Source organism: Mya arenaria, chromosome 14 (genome assembly GCF_026914265.1).
Source record: "Mya arenaria isolate MELC-2E11 chromosome 14, ASM2691426v1".
Lineage (NCBI taxonomy): Eukaryota > Metazoa > Mollusca > Bivalvia > Myida > Myidae > Mya > Mya arenaria.
In genome coordinates, this window is record NC_069135.1 from 6132897 (window position 1) to 6153822 (window position 20926).

General features: G+C 34.5%; 1 protein-coding gene and 1 long non-coding RNA gene across 3 annotated transcripts in view; one reads left to right on the forward strand and one right to left on the reverse strand.

Moving 5' to 3' along the window:
- The window catches only part of LOC128217004 (retinoic acid receptor gamma-like), a 66809-nt gene that overhangs the window by 28641 nt on the left and 17242 nt on the right, over positions 1–20926 (forward strand). Inside the window, exons 1-3 of one of the 2 annotated variants that reach the window (XM_052923797.1) lie at positions 4901–5015; positions 13891–14023; positions 19579–19720. In XM_052923797.1, the coding sequence (XP_052779757.1) occupies positions 4999–5015; positions 13891–14023; positions 19579–19720 (292 nt within the window). In that variant the 5' untranslated portion in view covers positions 4901–4998. Of the gene's footprint in view, positions 1–4900; positions 5016–13890; positions 14024–19578; positions 19721–20926 lie in introns of those variants that run through there. The other variant, XM_052923796.1, reaches the window with a different exon arrangement.
- Positions 12034–13098, reverse strand: LOC128217005 (uncharacterized). Its single transcript, XR_008258170.1, has 2 exons — positions 12564–13098; positions 12034–12322 (listed from the first exon to the last, which is right to left on the reverse strand). It is a non-coding gene; the product is annotated as an uncharacterized LOC128217005 (long non-coding RNA).

Below are 20926 nucleotides of genomic sequence, written 5' to 3' on the forward strand. Positions count from 1 at the left end.
ATTACATTCAGATTAAGCACTTAAAGACTTACACAGTTCACCAGGTTAATGTTTAGGTAATATTACTTGTAACAAGGCATTTGACTTTTTACCATAAAATGATTATATCAAAACTTGACTGCTGGTCTGTTCTTTGGACATGTACAATGCCTTACACTTTAATTATCGATAAGGCCATATTCATTACAAAAATTGTTCCTTGTCCCAAACATGCAAATTTGTTCAGATTTATGTGATATTTTTATAAAGCTTAAAAGCTGTACTCTCACAGACTGAATGTTTTGACAACTTTTTGTCTTTGAATGTGCCAATTGTTTGGAAACCGGTGATATAAGACTGCTGACAAAAGATCAGATCACACTGATAATACTTGGGTTCGAAAATTGGTGTTTTATGTTAACGCTTTAAGAAAGCTGCAATTTTTGGCATTTAACAAACAAATGAGATCTGTTCTGTTGTGAGTTATCTAATATCACTGAATTGAAAGCACTGCTGCCAACATCAGCTGATTCTGAGACAAAAAGTGTCAAATCTGACAATCTATTATGAATTATCAACAAAAGTAAATATTTAACTCAAGGCTTTGTCACTCTTGAAATATAGCTTTGGATGTTCACTCGGTGAAATTATTATAATTTTCACCAAAACAAACAATTATCGTATATTTGTCACAAAGGATAATGCATTTCATTAAATAGCTGCTGTCCAGGAAAGGAGACACTTCTTTGTTTCATGTTGCACAAATTTGTCATGTTTCTGGAAGGACTGTAAGTTATTATTATAAAGTGCAATATGTTTTGGCCTTTACTATGACCATTGTCCATAATCTGTGTTCCATTTAAAGCCATGAAGGTCATTCAGTTTACAGTGTATAACAAAGATAAATTCCTTATCACTTGTTTTGCAAAAGTCACTGCATGTTTGATCAGAGTGTCACCAAAAGACTTGTGATCATTTGAACTGCTTCAGACTTGAGTTCTCAGTAGGCTCTGAAAATGGTCATTCACATACAGCTTAGTGCCATGAGGTGTGCTGCAAAACATAGTTGGAAGTCAGAACTATAGATTACTACTTAAAGACAACTTGTGTGTTGTTTGCACTGGTGTAGGTGGAAGTTATATCTATAAAGTACTACTAGAAGACAACTTGTTGTGTTGTTTGCATTGATGTCGGAGGAAGTCAGAACTATAGATTACAACTAAGACAAGTTGTCGTGTTGTTAACATATATTTATTTCTCAAGATGTACGGAGACATTCAAAGAGACGTTCAGACTTACTCAGTGCCATGCCACTGCCGAGCATGCTTCGATTGGAATCATTATCGTTACAGATGCCTTAAGCAAATGGGAAAATACCCGTTGATTAAGAAGTTAGTACTAGTCAAAGATAGGTAAGACATTAATTTTGTAAGAAGAATCTAAAGTTGTGATTGTCTTAATAAACAGTGTTGCAGAACTCTACATTTTTGGCACTATGGTTATTTGCAATGTTTCTTAAATTTTAGGTATTATTTTTGACAGATTGTGTGAAATGATTATGTTGAAGTTTAGCTCATTAATTGCTTATTTACTTCAGTGTTCACTCTCATGACTCTGCCAATAGATTTTGATTTAATCATGTTTAAAACTACCCCCAAAATTCAATTTAGTCATAAGGCCACTACATGTGCGATGTTCTACAGATTTTGCAAGTAGGAGCGTGCGAGCAAATATTTTTAAAAATATTATATATACATATTAAAAAAAATGTTAATTTAAGGCAAATCAGAGGCGAGCGAAAGGGAAAGTTAAAAAGTTGTATATTTCTTACTAAATATATCATGCAATTATGGAAAGAAATGATTTTCTATTGCAATAAAAAATCTTTTCCAAACTAAGTCCTTTTCTTAAGTTCAGTATCTCACTTGATTCAATGGCTTCATAATATTTGAAATGTTTTATAATCATTGATTTGATTCAAAATACATACTTTCATATTAAAAACACTTATACTTATCTTTTAAATTGACTATGAACAATTTAAGGAATTGACTTAAGTTAAGAAATGACATATGTTGTTTTATGAATACTTGCCAAAGTACAACAAAGAAAGAGGCCACTTATTTTTTATCAATAAGTAAATATGCACAATTATTAAAGAGCAATAAGAACGAATTAAAGAGCAATAAGAATGAAAATTGAGAAAATTAAAATGGTCAATTACTTGTAAAAGGTTTAATTTTCTGATGTTACTTTATATGTGTAAATACAGTCTGTTTCTTAAACGTTTACTTTTTTATCTTATTTATTTTATTATGTAACTTATCAGTATACAAATACTGAGAAGTGCATTTTAGAATTTAAAAAATAACTCCCGAAAACATTTTCAAATGGTTGTCACTCGTGTGTTTGTGTATTTGAATACAAGTTTTGCACTTAAAATCTGATTTAGTTATTATTTAGCGCTAAATTTTGAGTACAAAACAATTAATAACTTAGAACACATGAACACAATAACAGTCTTCGACGTAACCCACTCGACCATCGACCGAGTCGAGCTGTTTTCCGCTCGGTCGACTGAAAAAATCAAGTCACTAGCCCGCCCTGTCGAGTGATTTTTCCCGAAAAATAATTATCCGAAATGTTTTACCTATCGGTATCCGTATCTGTTACAACAGGCTACCTAGACGCTTATTGAAATGCGCTTAATAGACGCTTGCACTATGACTGGTTTACCGCTATTCGCATCAGATTGATAAACGCTTATTCAAAATGTAACATTTCGTGTACTTGAGGGACGCTTGAAAAATTGAGAACGGGATACAGTCTAATCGTGTAGCTGTCATTTCTTCACACTGAACGATGTCGCTTCACGTTATTTCGAAGGAGCTACCCCGAAAAGAAAGGCTCCTGGTGACAGGCCTGATGCTAAAAAGGAGGTAACTAAGGTTTATGAACAGGCAAGAAAACGAAAGTTCCAGTCATTTTGGACTGTGAACAGGCCATGGCTTTGTTACAGTGAGGGTATTATGACTTGTGGCATTTGTAAACAGTACTCCCCAACCAATGACAATGCCTTCGTCAAAGGTACAACATACTGAATGGATGGTAGGTTAAATAAAGCAAGAATTGATATAGTTATTAAAAAGTATATGAAACTATATGAATTCAAAAGAATGACAAACAATAATTGAATAATCTACATGTTTAATACAATGTACATGTTAACAATTTCAGACCTCTACACCATCTGGCCAGAAGAGACGAGTAGGAGAGGGTATAAAGCAGCCTGCCAGACCCAAGGAGGTCATCACCCTTACAGACTCTGATCTCGACAAGGCAGATGAGATGGACCAGGCAGACGAGGTGACAGACACAAGATCTCAGTTACAATATAACTGTTTGTACTGAATTTTACAATAATTATTAAATACTATTTTCGGTTGAACAGTTATTTTGACAAATAAATTTTATGCAATTTCATGCATTACATTTAGTCAACTAGGACATCGCTGGTGCCAGAGAAGATGATGTATGATGGAGACAATAGTGACGGAGAAACCGAATGCGAGATGTCAGAAGACCTACCTTGTGTTTTCATTGTTGATGGAATACAGTAGAGATTAAAATGAGAAAACAGTTTACTAGTGTTATAGCTTTATTACCTTACACATACATTAAAATATCTCTGTTAAAAAGTTATTTTGGTCCGGGCTAGTGAAACTTGATTCGGGCTAGTGCTTTTTCCAGGCTGCTAGCCCGACTGGGCTAGTGCTTGAAAAAAATTAGTGCAAAGACTGCAATAAATAATTATTTCTTTTGACTCTGTGAAACTGCTGTTGTTTACTAAAGACAATAATCCATTGACTATGACGCTGATTTTCACTTAAACTGAAAGTAAACTGAAATTAATACAGGAAATAAAGATCAACGATGCATCCTGCCAAATGTACCCCATGTCATGCGAAACAATATATCTATTATTTATATTTGGTCTTATAAATCGGCGCAGGACTGCACCCAGACTACCATTTATAGACACCCAAAAATTAACAATAGTAACTATTCCTTATTCCTTTATCAGATTTGGTTGTAAGACCAGGTTCAGCTTATCAAAAATCAACATTTTAATTCTCTACTATTATTCATAAAGTGTGTTCCTGACTTTGATTTGTGTACAAAGCTTCAATCAAAAATTCATTTTTTCAGCTATTTCAAAACAAATTTTCAAATATTTACTATCTGTTTTATTGTGAAGCTTAATTTATGCATATTTCTTTGGTGACTAAAATTCTGAAGTATTAATACTTGTTAGAGCATTATTATGTCAGTTATTTATTTGATACTCCGATATATTATGACATAATTATATTGAACCCTCATACGACATGGGCTTCTGGTTCACGTAATACTATCATGTTTATAACTAATGGCTGGTGCTATACGTCATATTTCTAAACTATTGAGCCTGCTGTCCAAATACCAGGTCAAACTTCAGTTACTTCCCTTGTTTGTTAGGTCAACAAAATACACTGTCGATAAAAAGAAGCTGTTCCATATGCTGACTGAAAGCCTTATGGAAAACAATGTTGAGTGATTAAATATACTCAGATTTACATGGAATTGATATTTCAGATGGAACTGGCATTTACAGTTTCTTTAAATTAGGAGGTATTTTAAATTCAATAATGAGACTTCCTCATACAAGATACTAGCATAAGTTAGGGGTCCTAATCAGTATGGTTAACTTACATGTATCTAAAAAATAAATCTTTTTTAAGATATCAAACTTTAAATTCTTGACATTGAATTGAAGAATTAACGTTTATATCAGATAGGTAAAAAGAACGGAATAAGAAGTAGATCAAGTCTGGTGTATCTTTGGCACAGACTATACCACTGCTTTATTTATAGTTAACAGTGCATAATGGCGAGGTATATTGGCTTGTAATCACCACAAGGACTTTATGTAGAAAACCCAAATTAAGGGATCAATTTGTAAGAAAAAACAACAGGAAGATGCTACAGATCGAAAGGTAACTCATATGTGTGATGTTAATGTGTTTTAGGTGTAAGTTTGTAGTTTAAAATTGTTCACCTTAAACTGGTATGTGTTTACTAGATAATGTAGGTCAGCCATAAGCTTTTGACTATCTCCAACAACACAAACAAAATCTCTTCTCACATATATATTTGCATAAGATTTCTTTGAGCTGTTTTGTCTACAGCAATATGTTGTTTTGTTACAGGCCCTGTGTATGGTGTATGATGAATAAATTAAATAAGTAAATAAATAAATAAGTACACTCATACTTTCATATAAATCATCATCATGCATGCATTTCGCAACGTAATAAAACGGAGAAAATAGGGTAACTTCCCTCCAAGTACTAACATATGTATGAACGACTAAAATAATGTTGAAGGGAATGAGGTTTGAGTTTCACCACAAATAACAATTACTATACATTGTGCTGTGTGAGTGATTATACAAATACTTCTACGGCTTGTGTTTTTTTTTAATCATTGGGATTTTGTTGTTTTTGTTGCTTATGTACTGTAATATTTGGCTTTGTTATCATGGCTGGTGCGTTTTGGAAGTTGACAAAGATAATTTTAATGTAAACATAAAGTTAGTTTGAATGTACTGACTTGTTCATTCTTTTTTGCCACAGTTCTTGGGAATTGAACACTTTTTCATCTTGTTTTTTTTTTACTCAAATGTTGACAAGTTAGTCTTGGTGTTCAGGAGGCCGTTTCAAAATTTCTTAGTTATACTGGGGGTCACTCATAAAGTTATAGGCATTATCTATACAATAAATGATATTTCAGTTGAACTGCAGTTTATGCCCAAAACAGGGTTACACCTGGAAATTTTAACCTCTTAATTGAAACATCCCCCAGACTTCCAGAGTACTAGATTTGTTGAGAGCTCATTTTCTTTGCACCACAGATAAGTGGTGGTCTTGCGTTTAGTAGGCTTTTTTTATTTGTAACTTGTTTAAGCCCACTCAGTGTCTTATTCAGGCACAGATGGAAAATGATAAAGCTTTGGTACAATGTTCTGCTCATGAAGGTGATATGCATGGTCATATGTTACTTGCCAACGCGACATGCAGATCCTATGTTTTTAACTGGGATGGCCAAAGGTCAAGATGACAATTTCATGTCTAGAAGTTCAGCCTTGCACCATATTATATCCGCTCAGTATTTCCTATATCAAAAACGTTTGGCTTGCTTGAAAGTTATAGGCGACATGCAGAACTCATGTTGAACTCCAGCCAGGTCAAGGTCATGGTCGCAGAACCATCTCTCTGACTGCTCGTACAAATGTCTCATTACTAGCCATAGTAATCGTTACTTTCAAGGGGTGAAAGCAAAAAGGTTAATTAATGTCACATAGAACCTTTTCGCATTCACCCCACGCATTGCACATGTACACACTCCAAACCTACAATAATTGTTAAACAGAGTTCGGGTTGGTTTTTTATTGTAAGGGAGCAAATAAAAAACAACCTTACCAGTAATGTGAATGACAATTAACACAGCAAAACGCCAGGTATTGATTTTCGTAATCAAGTTTAAAAAAAACAAGCCCACCATCATTCTTGGTGTTGAACTTGTTTAGAACAAATATTAAAAACAAAGGCAATTGGTGATGAAAGAAAAATCTTCTGTTAATTTTAATTCTTTAATTTGATTACCGGTTAGATTTTTTATACCCCCGACAAACGAAGTTTGAAGGGGGTATATTGGAGTCACACTGTGGTCGGTTGGTCGGTCGGTTTGTTGGTCGGTCCGTTGCAATTTACCTTGTCCGGAGCATAACTTAAAAACTACTTGATGGAATTGTATTAAACTTCATACAATGATAGAGCATAATGAGTAGGGCTGTGTATCGTCACTCAACTCACGATACAATACGTATCACGATACGGAGTACGCGATTCACGATATATCACGATACCGAGTACATATATATTTTTTTTTATGTAGGACTTTAATGTTTGCCTGTTTTGTAAATTGTTGAGCATATCCTTACCAAAACTATATTTTTAATGTTTTTATTATTTGTAAATTGTTTGCTATATTAGTCAATGAATATTATTTGTTAATGTTGCCATTTTCATTAATTATTGATCATATTTTTATTAAATGAAAATTGTTCATTTAGTTCTGCCTCTTTTTTAAATGTTAATTGTTGAGCCTATTATTGTTATTAAATGAGTATTATTTATTTGTCTTTTGTTCTCTTTACTACCGGTAGTATTTCCTTCCGCCATTCTTGAATTTGCAGACGACTGAAAACTGTTAAAACAGCGAAAGCCACTTCAGCCGCATTTTCACATACAGCTAGGTCACAGATTCCAGTTAGTTTCCATATCTTTTGTAAATCAAATTTTATTTACATTTTTATGCCCCCACAAAGTGGCGGCATATAGGGTTGCCCTTGTCCGTACGTACGTCTGTCTGTACGTACGTACGTCCCGAAGATTGTTTCCGATCTAATTCTTGAAAACCGTTTGTCCAATCCTCACCAAACTTTAAACACATGTTTGTGACCATAATATCTTGATCAAGTTCGATAGTCATGGAAATCGCTTTAGTCATTTAGGAGTTACGGCCCTTTTTTGCCAAAAATACTTCAAAAATATATGTTTCCAATCTAATTCTTGAAAACTGTTTGTCCAATCCTCACCAAACTTTAAACACATGTTTGTGACCATAATATCTTGATTAAGTTCGATAGTCATGGAAATCGCTTTAGTCATTTAGGAGTTACGGCCCTTTTTTGCCAAAAATACTTCAAAAATATATGTTTCCAATCTAATTCTTGAAAAGTATGTGTCCAATGTGGATCCAACAAGTTTTTTCCTGCCTGAATGGCGCCATATAACCTATACAGTCTTGCGATGCCGTAAAACCCAACTCAACTCAACTTATCCTATATGTGCAGATTATCCTGAATAATCATTATGGCTTATTTTCTGTGACAAAAAATCGAAGTGGGGGCATCCGTGTCCTATGGACACATTTCTAGTTCATTTTAGTTTGAAAAATAAACACGGTGTAGATAAGTAAGATAACTAATTGTAATGTATTTTGCTAGCTCTACCTGCTGTTTGCAAAATGCGGCTGAAGTGGCTTTCGCTGTTTCGACAGTTAAAAAAGTTAACAAATTGACCGGATTGTGCAAAGATGTTTGGAAAGTGTTTTAAGCATACAAATCTTAAGTCTCGGTAACGAATCTAACGATACGCGATACACACGATTTTGTACAATGCGATACGATACAGTATATCGTCCGGTACCGAAACACGATTTCACGATGCACCGATGAATCGTTACAGCCCTAATAATGAGAGGAAGTGCAATGTACTATAACCACAACTCTATTCTTGCTTATTACTGAGTTATTGCCCTTTTTGACTTTTTTTGTCCGCAGTATAACTTGAAAAGTACTGGATGGAATTCATTGGAACTTCATACAATGGTAAAGCACAATGAGAGGAAGTGCAGTGTTCAAGAACCATAACTATACTTTAGCTAATTACTGAGTAATTGCCCTTTGTTTTTTTTGCTGTCAAACTTTTTTTCAGACATTAACTTGCAAACTACCAGATGGAATTTATTAAAACTTCATACAATGGTAAAGCAAAATGAGAGTAAGTGCAGTGCACAAGAACCATAACTCTATTTCAGCTAATTACAGAGTTACTGCCCTTTGTTACTTTTTTCTTGTCCGGAGCATAACTTTAAAACTATTGGATGAAATTTAATAAAACTTCATACAGTGGTAGATCATAATGAGAGGGAGTGCAGTGTACAGGAACCGCAATTCTATTTCAGCTTATTACTGAGTTACTGCCCTTTGTTACTTTTTTTTGTCCGGAGAATTACTTGAAAACTATTGGATGGAATTTAATAAAACTTCATACAGTGATAGATCATAATGAGAGCAAGTGCAGTGTAAAGCAACCGCAATTCTACTTCAGCCAATTACAGTGTTATTGCCCTTTATTACTTTTTTCTTGTCCGGAGCATAACTTCAAAACTACTGGATGGAATGTAATAAAACTTTTTACAATGGTACAGCACAATGAGAAGGAGTTCAGTGTGTTCATAAATCGTTACACTATTTTAGCAAATTACAGAGTTATTGCCTTTTTCTGTGTGTTTTTTTGTCAAACTTTTGTCCGGACAGTAACTTGAAAACTACTAGATGAAATTTCATAAAACTTCATACAATGATAAATCATAATGAGAGGCGGCGTTCAGGGGTATTAATCACCTTCAGTGATAGCTCTAGTTTTCATTGTGGTTGTTTAAACTTGTGGAAACATGTGTTTATTTTGCTCCTTCACAGTATTTTTTTCTGTTGAAGACTCTTAATAATTGAATCAGAATCCCATATAAAGTGGGGATATAAGTGCAAACACCAAGTTTTATAACAGCTTTATATAACTGAAGGTTGACCTAACCGCACGTGATGTTTTATTGGGGTCTTATGTCATTGTGAGATGTTCTGGAGATCTGAAAAAGTCTCAGTCTCTCCTATGGTAATTTTTATATTTTTTCCTTGTTTGAAGTCATTAGATATATGTGTTGGGGGAAAGTTCAAGGTTGCTTCTATTACTAAACCATACTGTGTGTGGTACTCGTAAAAGAGTAAGATTCATTATTAGCAAACATATTTTTTGTGCATTTTAATCGCTATTTTATGAGAGCTGTTTTATGTTTTTGGTCTATATTTGAAGAAAAACTCCGGACACTGTTGGCAGCTCACATGACCTTTAACATCATGAAAACTAGTGACCTTTTTTATTTTGAATTAAGTGTCAAAGTCTATATTTTATATATATCAGGCTTGCTTAATAAATGACGCCAGAATGTTATGTTTATGTTTTGTGGCACTGCGGGGCCATCTGGATGGTAAAAACACGGCCCATTTCCGCGGCTATTGCCGGTATACCCCCGGACCTGGGGGGGCACTAGCATATAGTATCAGTTCAGGCTAGTAAAGAGGCATTTGTTGTCACACTTAAGTATTAAAGTTAGGCCAGAGTTTTTATATCTTTAGATTTACGGGAGCGCCGTACCTAAATATTGCAAAACCCAAATAAAAATAAAATTCATTTTCGTAGTTTTATTTTTATTTTTTCCGACGAACGTTGCTCCAATGTTAAGAACAAAATAAAATAAGTGTTCTATAACCCATATCTCAGAACCAACTGGTGTACCAATTGTCATTCATTATCGGTCTTTTTACTGCACAAACCACGTAAACCAGTCGGAAATACGCGGGGAAACAGAACAGGTACCCGTTACCATAACAACGTCCTGTCAAAAGTGAAAGTACTTTTTGTCATACCCCTTATTTCTCGCAATTTCTGCAGCTATATAGAAATGTTTTACTACAAAAAACGTTCCGATGTTTATGTTTCATTATTTAAATCAAACCGTGGTGAACTTAAAGCGTGTTTATTGTGATTTTTTTGTAGATTCAGTATGTTGTTCGCGTTTCGTGGAATGATTGCGAAACTTCCGGTCAAAATAAGGAGACAGAAATTCGTGGGTTGTATTGTCTATTAAAAGTCGTTGGCGCACGTCGTATATTAACAAGGATGAATTGGATTACAGGGCAAAAATGTATAGCTTCTGACAAACACAAACTGCAAAATGATATCGTGTTCATCATAGTCAAAATGGATATTTTTTTCTGAATTTGACTCTGGGGAGCATTGAACACACTGCTTCACGATCACATATTTGAAGAGAAAAACACAAGGTATCGTGATATTCGTAGTTGTTAATTAGTTTAATAATGATTTAGAATTTAAATCGTTATAGAATACTGAAAATGATGTAATAATAACATAGTGTGTGTTTCCGATAAAACAGAAAAAATCTGAACATAAGATATCTGGCAGTCAGTGCAAGAAGTCAAACTTATCTGTTGCTTATTGCCAACGGGCATAGCTGGAATTAGAAGGATATTTTTCAGGACTGATTCTAAAATCAGTTCTTAGACCTGGTTTTTTGAAACATATAACACTTGTAAAATTTATCTTAATGCTCCCGAATTTTCTTTGGTGAAGTACATAAATGTAGATTTTGACTGTCTGTGTATCCGTAAGCCCTGTCAAACTTTGAAGTGAAGAGGAATTTCCATCAGGGCTTCTACTTTTTTTGGTTATATTTTCTATATAAAAACCACATCACGGTAAATAGTCACGGTGCTATTTCGTTAAAGACAGAAAAACACCTTTGACCTCCTTATTATACCGTGTCTGAAACTGTGTTCAATGTTTGATTACTTCACAATGGAAAGGATATGCTTATATTGTGGGCAAAAGGTTAGAATTGGCCATTTAAACTTCTTTATTACACTGACATGTTTCATAAAATCCATGGGTGGATAATATATGCACCTCATATGCATAGATGCATTTGAACAAATATATACAATTAATTTCAATGAGCACTTGAACTCGCAGTGTTGAGGTCAATATTTTCAGTCATTAAAAAGGTCTTTTAATTATGCTTTTGAAACTTTATGGTGATCTATCACCCTTTTTCAGCCTATGAAATAGCTGACACAAGTAAAGTGTGTTTTGTCTTTATGATATAAGAAGATTTAAAAAATAAAAAAAATCAGAGAAAAATCCGTTTTATTTTTATTTATTTCTCCTTTGGGACATTTTATGCATTTTATTTTTATTTCCTCCTCCTTACCCAACTTTTTGAAAGATCTCCCGTAAATCTAAAGATAAAAAAACTCTGGCCTTATTATTGCCAAATTAATTGTTTAGTAAAGGCAATAATAAGCAATTAATTTTACTGTTACTTAGTTGATACATGTGTATTCATTATGCTCCCCCCACAAATGGGTGGGCAAATAGTAATAACACCACTTGCAAATCCCGAAAGTTGAAAAAAAACGGCAGACATTCGGTCTGACAGATTTTTATGTCTTGTCAGACCGAATGTCTGCCGGTTTTTTTCAACTTTCGAAAATCTGTCAGACTGAAACAAAAGGAACAAAAAACGAAGTAATAACATTGCTTTATTCATCAATAGCAGCTTATTTCTTTATAAAGGCTTTATAGTATGTCTCTTATGAAAATCATCACTCTGTCAAAATTCAAGTTCATATTGATATTCAAAACACTCCTAATTATAATCAAGGTTTAAGCCCTGTTTGTCACAGAGAGTGTTAAATCTCCATTTCAAGAGCCTGATGTAAGGACTTTTTCAGTGTTGGACAGGGTGACAACCTCCTGTGATGCCAATGGTTCTGGTGTAGTATGTTCAATTATATGCAGGCACATCTAGACTCTGCCTAAAAGTACAAAATATATCATGGACAGTGGATGTACAAATAAACTTTTATCAATAAAATAATGTTTTTTTTTCACAAATAAAATGCCTTTCACAACATGCCAAATATTATATTACAGTGGTGAATTTAGATTACATTTTTATACCTTATTATGGATTTAGTTTCTTTTGTACAGAATAAATTATTTTTTAAATTTATAAAGGTAGAGCTATTTTTTAAGATAGAAGTAATAATTTCCTACCAGCAAAGTGTCCATAACTTTCTGTTTCTGGAGGTTTGAGTTTCACCATCATCATCGCAGGTTATTACTTGCTTTTCTTTGTCAATAATGAGTCATTTCCTATTTCTTTGCCATTTCACAAAATAATTATTTCATGACATTTCGTTTCATATTCATTTTCCTTTCAGAGCATTCATTGATTGAAAATTTTATCTTTATTTAACTAGCATTCGTAAAATGTTAGAGAAGCCATGTTTGATGCGCAAATGACTGACATTAAGTAACATGCGCACCGATTGGTTCTTCTACGGGCACTGTGCCGAAAGTGACCAATGAAAACTTGTGTAACGTTTTTCTAAGGCCCTCATGCTAAAACCCGGTTACCGGAATTTTATGCTAAAATATGGTCACCGGGAATAAAAAATAGGCGGACAGTCGGAACGATTTTTGTTCAGAAATCGTCGGACCGGATCAAAATTTGCCGGTCATGTCCGTCGGACCGACGACTTTCGGGAAGTCTGCACTTGTAGTTGAAATTTTTTATGTAATACTTTTATACCCATTACTGGCAGTCTTTCGATGTTGCATTTATACCCATTACTGGCATTTGATTTTGGGAGGAGTAAACATCGTAACTATTTGCGCTTGAATTTAAACCTTGAAAGTTAAAGTTCAGGTGCACCATGAACACTCAGCTGTCATTAAAGGACACCCAGGGTATGTACGAACAGCATAGCGATAAACAATAAATAGAGGTTTAGTTATGCTTTGCTCTACAAATAAAAATGACTGTTTCCACGGTTAGATTCAGTCTACTACAGTTGAGTTACAAAAAAGTCTTCAACTGTCGGACGTAAGATTATTGTAAACACCTAGCAGGTATATGTTGTATAATCAGACATATAAAATCATTTTCAGCGAATACTCTCAGAGACAGTATTATTCCTCATGATTTTATTTCTGGAAAGACAGGCACTCCCTATATATCAGAAATAAACAAAATATTGTCAGGATGACGTATAAAAGAATGCCAACCTGGAAATTAAATGTCTGGGCATTTTAAAAAAAAAAAAAATAATGTTAACAAGAACATAGACTACACTGGAACTAGACTGTACTTTGTTACTGAAAAGTGTACACTACTAACTTTAGCTTCGGATAAAAGGTATAACTAATTCATGCAATTTATCTTGTGTATATCCCTTATTTGGGTACAAGGATTTGTTTGACATTGCTGCTGGTTCAGAATGAAGAAAGACAAGCAGTAGGCATTCTACATGCTAAGGATATAATTATTTACTGATCTAGGTTAAAAATTTCCGCATCTCAAAGTCTGTATTAATTTCAGGTGTGACAATGGGATGATTGCTAACGGTGGCATGCGGTCAAAGTTGGCTAGCGGGAAGACACCAACGTGTAAAGTATGCGGGGATGAATCCTCGGGCTACCATTACGGAGTGGACTCATGTGAAGGGTGCAAGGTGAGGAAAGTTACCACTTAATTTTATGGCTTTGAATGACAGATTTATTTATTTTTATGCCCCCGAGGGTCCGTCCGTCCGTCCTTCCGTCCGTCCGTGTGTCCGGCTCAATAACTCGTGTCCGGGCTGTAACTTTCCCTTGTATGGACAGATTTTAAAATAACTTGCCACATGTGTTCGGCATACACAGACGACGTGTCGTGTGCAAGAACCGTGTCCCTACCTCTAAGGTCAAGGTCACACTTAGTGTTTATTCACAATGGAATGCTGCATATAAGGACATAGAGTTTAGGTTGTCGTGTCCGGACTGTAACTTTCCCTTGTATGGACAGATTTTAAAATAACTTGCCACATGTGTTCAGCATACCAAGACGATGTGTCGCGTGCAAGAACCGTGTCCCTACCTTTAAGGTCAAGGTCACACTTAGGTTTTTATTCACAATGGAGTGCTGCATATAAGGACATAGAGTATAGGTTATCGTGTCTGGGCTGTAACTTTCCCTTGTATGGACAGATTTTAAAATAAGTTGCCACATGTGTTCGGCATACCAATACAACGTGTCTCGTGCAAGACCCGTGTCCCTACCTCTTAGGTCAAGGTCACACTTAGTGTTTATTCACAATGGAATGCTGCATATAAGGACGTAGAGTATAGGTTGTCATGTCCGGGCTGTTACTTTCCCTTGTATGGACAGATTTTAAAATAACTTGTCACATGTGTTCGACATACCATGACGACGTGTTGCGTGCAAGACCCGTGTCCCTACCTCTAAGGTCAAGGTCACACTTAGTGTTTATTCACAATGGAATGCTGCATATAATGACATAGAGTATAGATTATCGTGTCCGGGCTGTAACTTTCCCTTGTATGGACGGATTTAAAATAACTTGCCACATGTGTTCGACATACCAAGACGATGTGTCGCGTGCAAGACCCGTGTCCCAATTTCTTAGGTCAAGGTCACACTTAGTGTTTATTCACAATGGAATGCTGCATATAACGTCATAGAGTATAGATTATCGTGTCCGGACTGTAACTTTCCCTTGTATGGATTGATTTAAAATAACTTGCCACATGTGTTCGACATACCAAGACGATGTGTCGCGTGCAAGACCCGTGTCCCTATTTCTTAGGTCAAGGTCACACTTAGTGTTTATTAACAATGGAATGCTGCATATAACGTCATAGAGTATAGGTTGTCGTGTCTGGGCTGTAACTTACCCTTGTATAGACAGATAATAAAATAACTTTCCACATGTGTTTGACATAACAAGACGACGTGTCAGGTGCAAAATCCGTGTCCCTACCTCTTAGGTCAAGGTCACACTTAGTGTTTATTCACAATGGAGTGCTGCATATAAGGACATAGAGTATAGGTTGTCGTGTCCGGGCTGTAACTTTCCCTTGTATGGATAGAATTTAAAATAACTTGCCACATGTGTTCGACATACCATGACGACATGTCGCGTGCAAGAACCGTGTCCCTACCTCTGAGGTCAAGGTCATACTTAGGTGTTTATTCACAATGGAGTGCTGTATATAAGGATACAGAGTATTGGTTGTTATGTGTTGTTTTCTGTAGGGTTATGAGCATTTGTTACCTCATTGGAGGTTTGTAAGGTTACAAGATGGCCCATATTTCTGTATGATAAGGAACGTTTTTTACATCATGGGTGGATTGTTAGGTTACAAGATGGCCCATATTTCTGTAGGGTTAGGAGCATTTGTTACATATGGGTGGATTGTAAGGTTAAAAGATGGCCCATATTTCTGTAGGGTTAGGAGCATTTGTTACATCATGGGTGGATTGTTAGGTTACAAGATGGCCCATATTTCTGTATGGTAAGGAGCATTTGTTACATCATGGGTGGATTGTTAGGTAACAAGAAGGCCCATATTTCTCAAGGGTTTATAGGAGCATTTGTTACATCATTTGTGGATTGTAATATTTCTTCTTTTTAAGATTCAAAGTAGTCAATGTACTAAATAAATGGTAAAACATTTGAATGAAACCGTGGGTAAAAAATGACTCAGCAGATATTTTTGCAAACAAAGCAATAACCCTCGAGAGAAATTTTTCTTTGGTGGGCAATTTTGAAGTCAATATGCCTATAATTTGTTGATTGGATTTACCATTACCACGCATCCTCCACCCCCACCCCCAGAGGTATTTTGGTTCTGGCAAGGTTTAGCAGTAAATAGTTTACAAATTAACAAAATAAAGTAAGGAAATTGAAACAACTTTTAATATTACTTTTTTATCATTGTTTTCTACAAAGAACTGAAGCGTTTGAAATACCATGTTTATGTCTGATTTATCTATTTCATGTTCAAGTTTGGCTATTTGGCCTTTCTCTGAGATTCAAATGCTACCAAAATGGAGTGCTAAACCTTTAAAAACATTGAAATTAAAGCTGTCACTGATACTGTGGAAATACATTCTTGATATCCCTGATATGTTTTTAGATTGAAACCAAAAACAAACACAGACAGTTTAAATGTTTTCTGACAGAATGACATTTAATTTTCATTCTGAAAGGCATAGATCTCCTTATTTTTCTGAAATGACTGCAACATAATTTTACTAAGTGTCAGAAAAAGAGTGGTAGAAGCACAGGCATCTGTATCATTGTTTGTCACTTAAATGTTGTTTAAAACCATTTTGGGTACATACAATGAGATAAACAACACATCTGAAGATATTTAGTGTCTTTGATATACAAAAAAGAAACAAGGTATGTAACTCAAACTTACCCGATTTCACGGTAGAGTCCAGTTTTATGCAAATTTCTCAACCAACATATAAACAATCCATTTTTAAATAAGTGACATGGAAAGAAGAGTCAATTACCTTTAAAATGGTGTGCGATATGTTGGTATATCTATAATGTCTTTAGACAAACAAGCATAATTCAATGTCCAATTCTCGTGTTTTTCTTTAGTCGGAAAGAGTACAGCAAATTCAAATCTTCAATTTTCCCCATGTAAACAGTACTAATGACAGTCCTATTGAAGTTATTTTATGCTTCAGTGTACAGATAAATTAATTCCATTCCTTAATATCACCATAAGACTAACACCACAGTTTAAGAAACAACCGTATCAATCTTCAAATTAAATCCACTTTAAAATTTTGTCAAACTCCGCGCAGTGTTACTTCCCTTGCAGTACAGTAATCACTGCCACCACAAGATTTTCATCCAAAATTGGATGAAAACTTTTAATGGCATTTTTTTTAATCATATATATTTATTCTTATATCCTTTCTTAAATAATTACCTTACGCCAGTTGATAGGCATAATATGTTTTATAAAAAAATAACAATTAAAAAAAACATTCGGAAATGTTCGGTCTTTTTTCAAATTGAAAGTAGGATTTACAAATTACAATATCAACATGGATGTGTTGTTAGCTATTTTGACATGTATCGAACGTTTTGCATTTTTTCCTTTTATTGAATAAAATCGTTTATTTTCTAAACAAATGAAACATGTTGCTGGAATTTCTTTTAAAGGTGTTCCGTCCATTTTGTAAATTGCAATCACGTGCCGTTTCTATCATCACGTGATATTTGTGAAGGCAGTGATTACTGTACTGCAAGGGAAGTAACACTGCGCGGAGTTTGAAATTTTGTTTGAGGCGGACATTTTCCTGACAGCGCTCAGATGTTTCTGATTAACCTCCAAAGAAGAGTATTTGGCCCATCCAAGCTTGTGTGGCTCACATTCAAGCCGGTACAAAGATGTTAAATGTACATGTCAATGACATCATCTGGGAGCTTGTTGGTAAAATGGCAGGCTGCCTACGAAATTTAAAGTGGATTTAATTTGAAGACTGATACGGTTGTTTCTTAAACTGTGGTGTTAGTCTTATGGTGATATTAAGGAATGGAATTAATTTATCTGTACACTGAAGCATAAAATAACTTCAATAGGACTGTCATTAGTACTGTTTACACGGGGAAAATTGAAGATTTGAATTTGCTGTACTCTTTCCGACTAAAGAAAAACACGAGAATTGGACATTGAATTATGCTTGTTTGTCTAAAGACATTATAGATATACCAACATATCGCACACCATTTTAAAGGTAATTGACTCTTCTTTCCATGTCACTTATTTAAAAATGGATTGTTTATATGTTGGTTGAGAAATTTGCATAAAACTGGACTCTACCGTGAAATCGGGTAAGTTTGAGTTACATACCTTGTTTCTTTTTTGTATATCAAAGACACTAAATATCTTCAGATGTGTTGTTTATCTCATTGTATGTACCCAAAATGGTTTTAAACAACATTTAAGTGACAAACAATGATACAGATGCCTGTGGGTAGAAGTACATACAGTAATTTACAGTAACAATGTTAGCTGTATAATTATGTCTAATGTACTTTCAACATAAACTACTGTATTGTTGTTTTATCAAAAATATTTTCTCTATTACCATATAATCATAAAATATTATAAATCCCATAGGCAAATAATAGGCAAAAAACCAACAGAACACAAGAGTAACCAATTTGGAAGGATTACATAGTTTCCAAGTAGACACTAAATTGCCTTTGACAATGGAATGGAATCACCGGACAGATTTTGACTATATGTTTCTTCAAGAAAGCCCATTGAAATCAAAATCATAGTCTAATGTTTAATAGGCATGAGAAGTTGGATAGACACTTGTGTGTAGTTATGGATTAAACAAAACGGACATTGTTTTTAAAAATAGACGGTATTATTGGCTAGGTTATATAATAATTGTTTATATGTATATTAAAATAATTCTTTACTGTTTCTGAATCAAGAATGGTTGTCTGGTAATAGTGCAGTGGTTAACCCACTCGCTTCTCATCTAGGTGACCTGGGTTTGATTGTGAGTTTGGTTATTGTCACCAAGCTAGACAAGTAGGTTTCCTCTGTGTTCTCCCGTTGGACCCACAACACAAGACCACACACGTGAAAAATCATGCTAACGAGAGTGATTAATATAATGTTGTAATAACTCTTCACAATCAATTTATAAATAATCATGTTTAAACTATTTTAGTATGGTATTTAAGCTTAAATATAACTTGATATTTTTTGTCAGGGGATTTTCAGTTGAGAGTCGGGCATTACAGGAAAACATGAAAATGTCCAAATTATGAAGTGTTTCTTTCTGAATGCCCATTATTTTGGCTATTGTTCATATCAGTATCAAAATGCAGAAATATTCTGAAATAGATATGCGATTAAGTGTGGACCACTCTTGATCGTATTTGACTTGAGGACAAAAATCCATTCGAGTTGAATAAACCTTCCCGATCAAAACGGGGTATTTATAACCCTTTTATTATGTACAGTATTTGTTTAACCTCTGAGAAGACATGTTATAACATGATGAAGTGCATTTTTATAACAAACTATTTTCTTTTTTGGCCATAATACACACCAAAATACACATATGGACAAGCATATGTTGCAATATATATGACCTCAAGATTTATGATGCATATATAGTAAATATGTTCATATTCATGTTAGTGTAATCTGACATTGATTTTGTTTTCAATTTCAGGGATTTTTCAGAAGATGTATAACCCAGGGAATGACACATAAATGCTCAAATGAAGAAAAGTGTGAAATAACTCCATTCACCAGAAATTCCTGCCAGTATTGCCGGTTAAAGAAATGCTTCGCTGTTGGCATGTCCAGAGAAGGTATAATTAACTTTTTCGTGTGTGATTACAGGCTCTTTTCTAGGTATCCCAGAGTTGGATGTTCTGACATATATTCAAAAGAAAAAATCTTCAAAATTAGGCAGAATTTCCAATGTCGACAAGTTGCACCTGGAATGTCATTTCTAGTTTTCCCATATATTTTCTTCACAATTTAGGTGCAAATATTTGTTCCAAGATTGCCAGAGCTAAACGTCTGAGATATCACTTTTTGTGACAAATACATAAGTCTGGGCTGGAGAAAAAAAATGCACAAATCTAAAACACCCGCCAACATTTATACAGGGAGGTAACTTCATATTTGACTTATGGGAGAAGAACAATTTGTTACTCTCCTTTGACAATAAAAGGGAGGTTATTAGGTTGATAAAATGTGTGAAAATTAAGCAGTTATTACCCTTGGGTGCAATTATGCTATGCTCAGCATGTGGCGGCCCACTTGAATTGTATTGGGGCAGAAATACTGACTGTTGGTATTGGCTGGAATGTGTCGTACTAGCCAATACACCTGACTTCTAATTAACCCTTTTAAAATCTCATTTTCTGACAATGGATTTTCAAGGTTGTTATTATCAGAGGCTTAGCACATTTTAAATAAAGGAACCAATTATATAAAGTCTTAATGATACAGGAGGGCAGTGCAGGTGTAGCTATGAAGCCCCACGCAGAGTATAAGCTACACTTCCAGCCAATGAAATTTTCCTATCAACTTTCAATAAGTACCACACTTAATCATTCAGAATCAGAATTGCAATTTAAAAACATCAGACATGACCTCATTTGTTGTGTGGTCTCATAAATATGTCATATATGTCAGATGGAATCCATTATGTAAACTCTAAATGACCAAGAACAGCTAGCTTTGCAGGCTCCTTCTTTCTTAATCATTAAGATTTAACCTAATTTGTTCTAAAACTTTCTATAAGTTATTAAAGCTTTATGTAATATGTTCTTTAAATCATGAAAGCATAAGATGTTAAATAAGTCATTAAGGTTTTTCATAATATGTTCTATAATTCATGAAGGTTTTTTACACAATATGTTCTTATTGACATAAACATGTGTTCAGTAGACTGAGTGCTGAAGTATGATGTCATATTTTATTGGCTGCAATTCGAACAATTCAGCTTGGTTCTAAATGAAGCAAGTAGGATGGAGTTTGTGTGATAATCCAATAAGTCAGCCTAT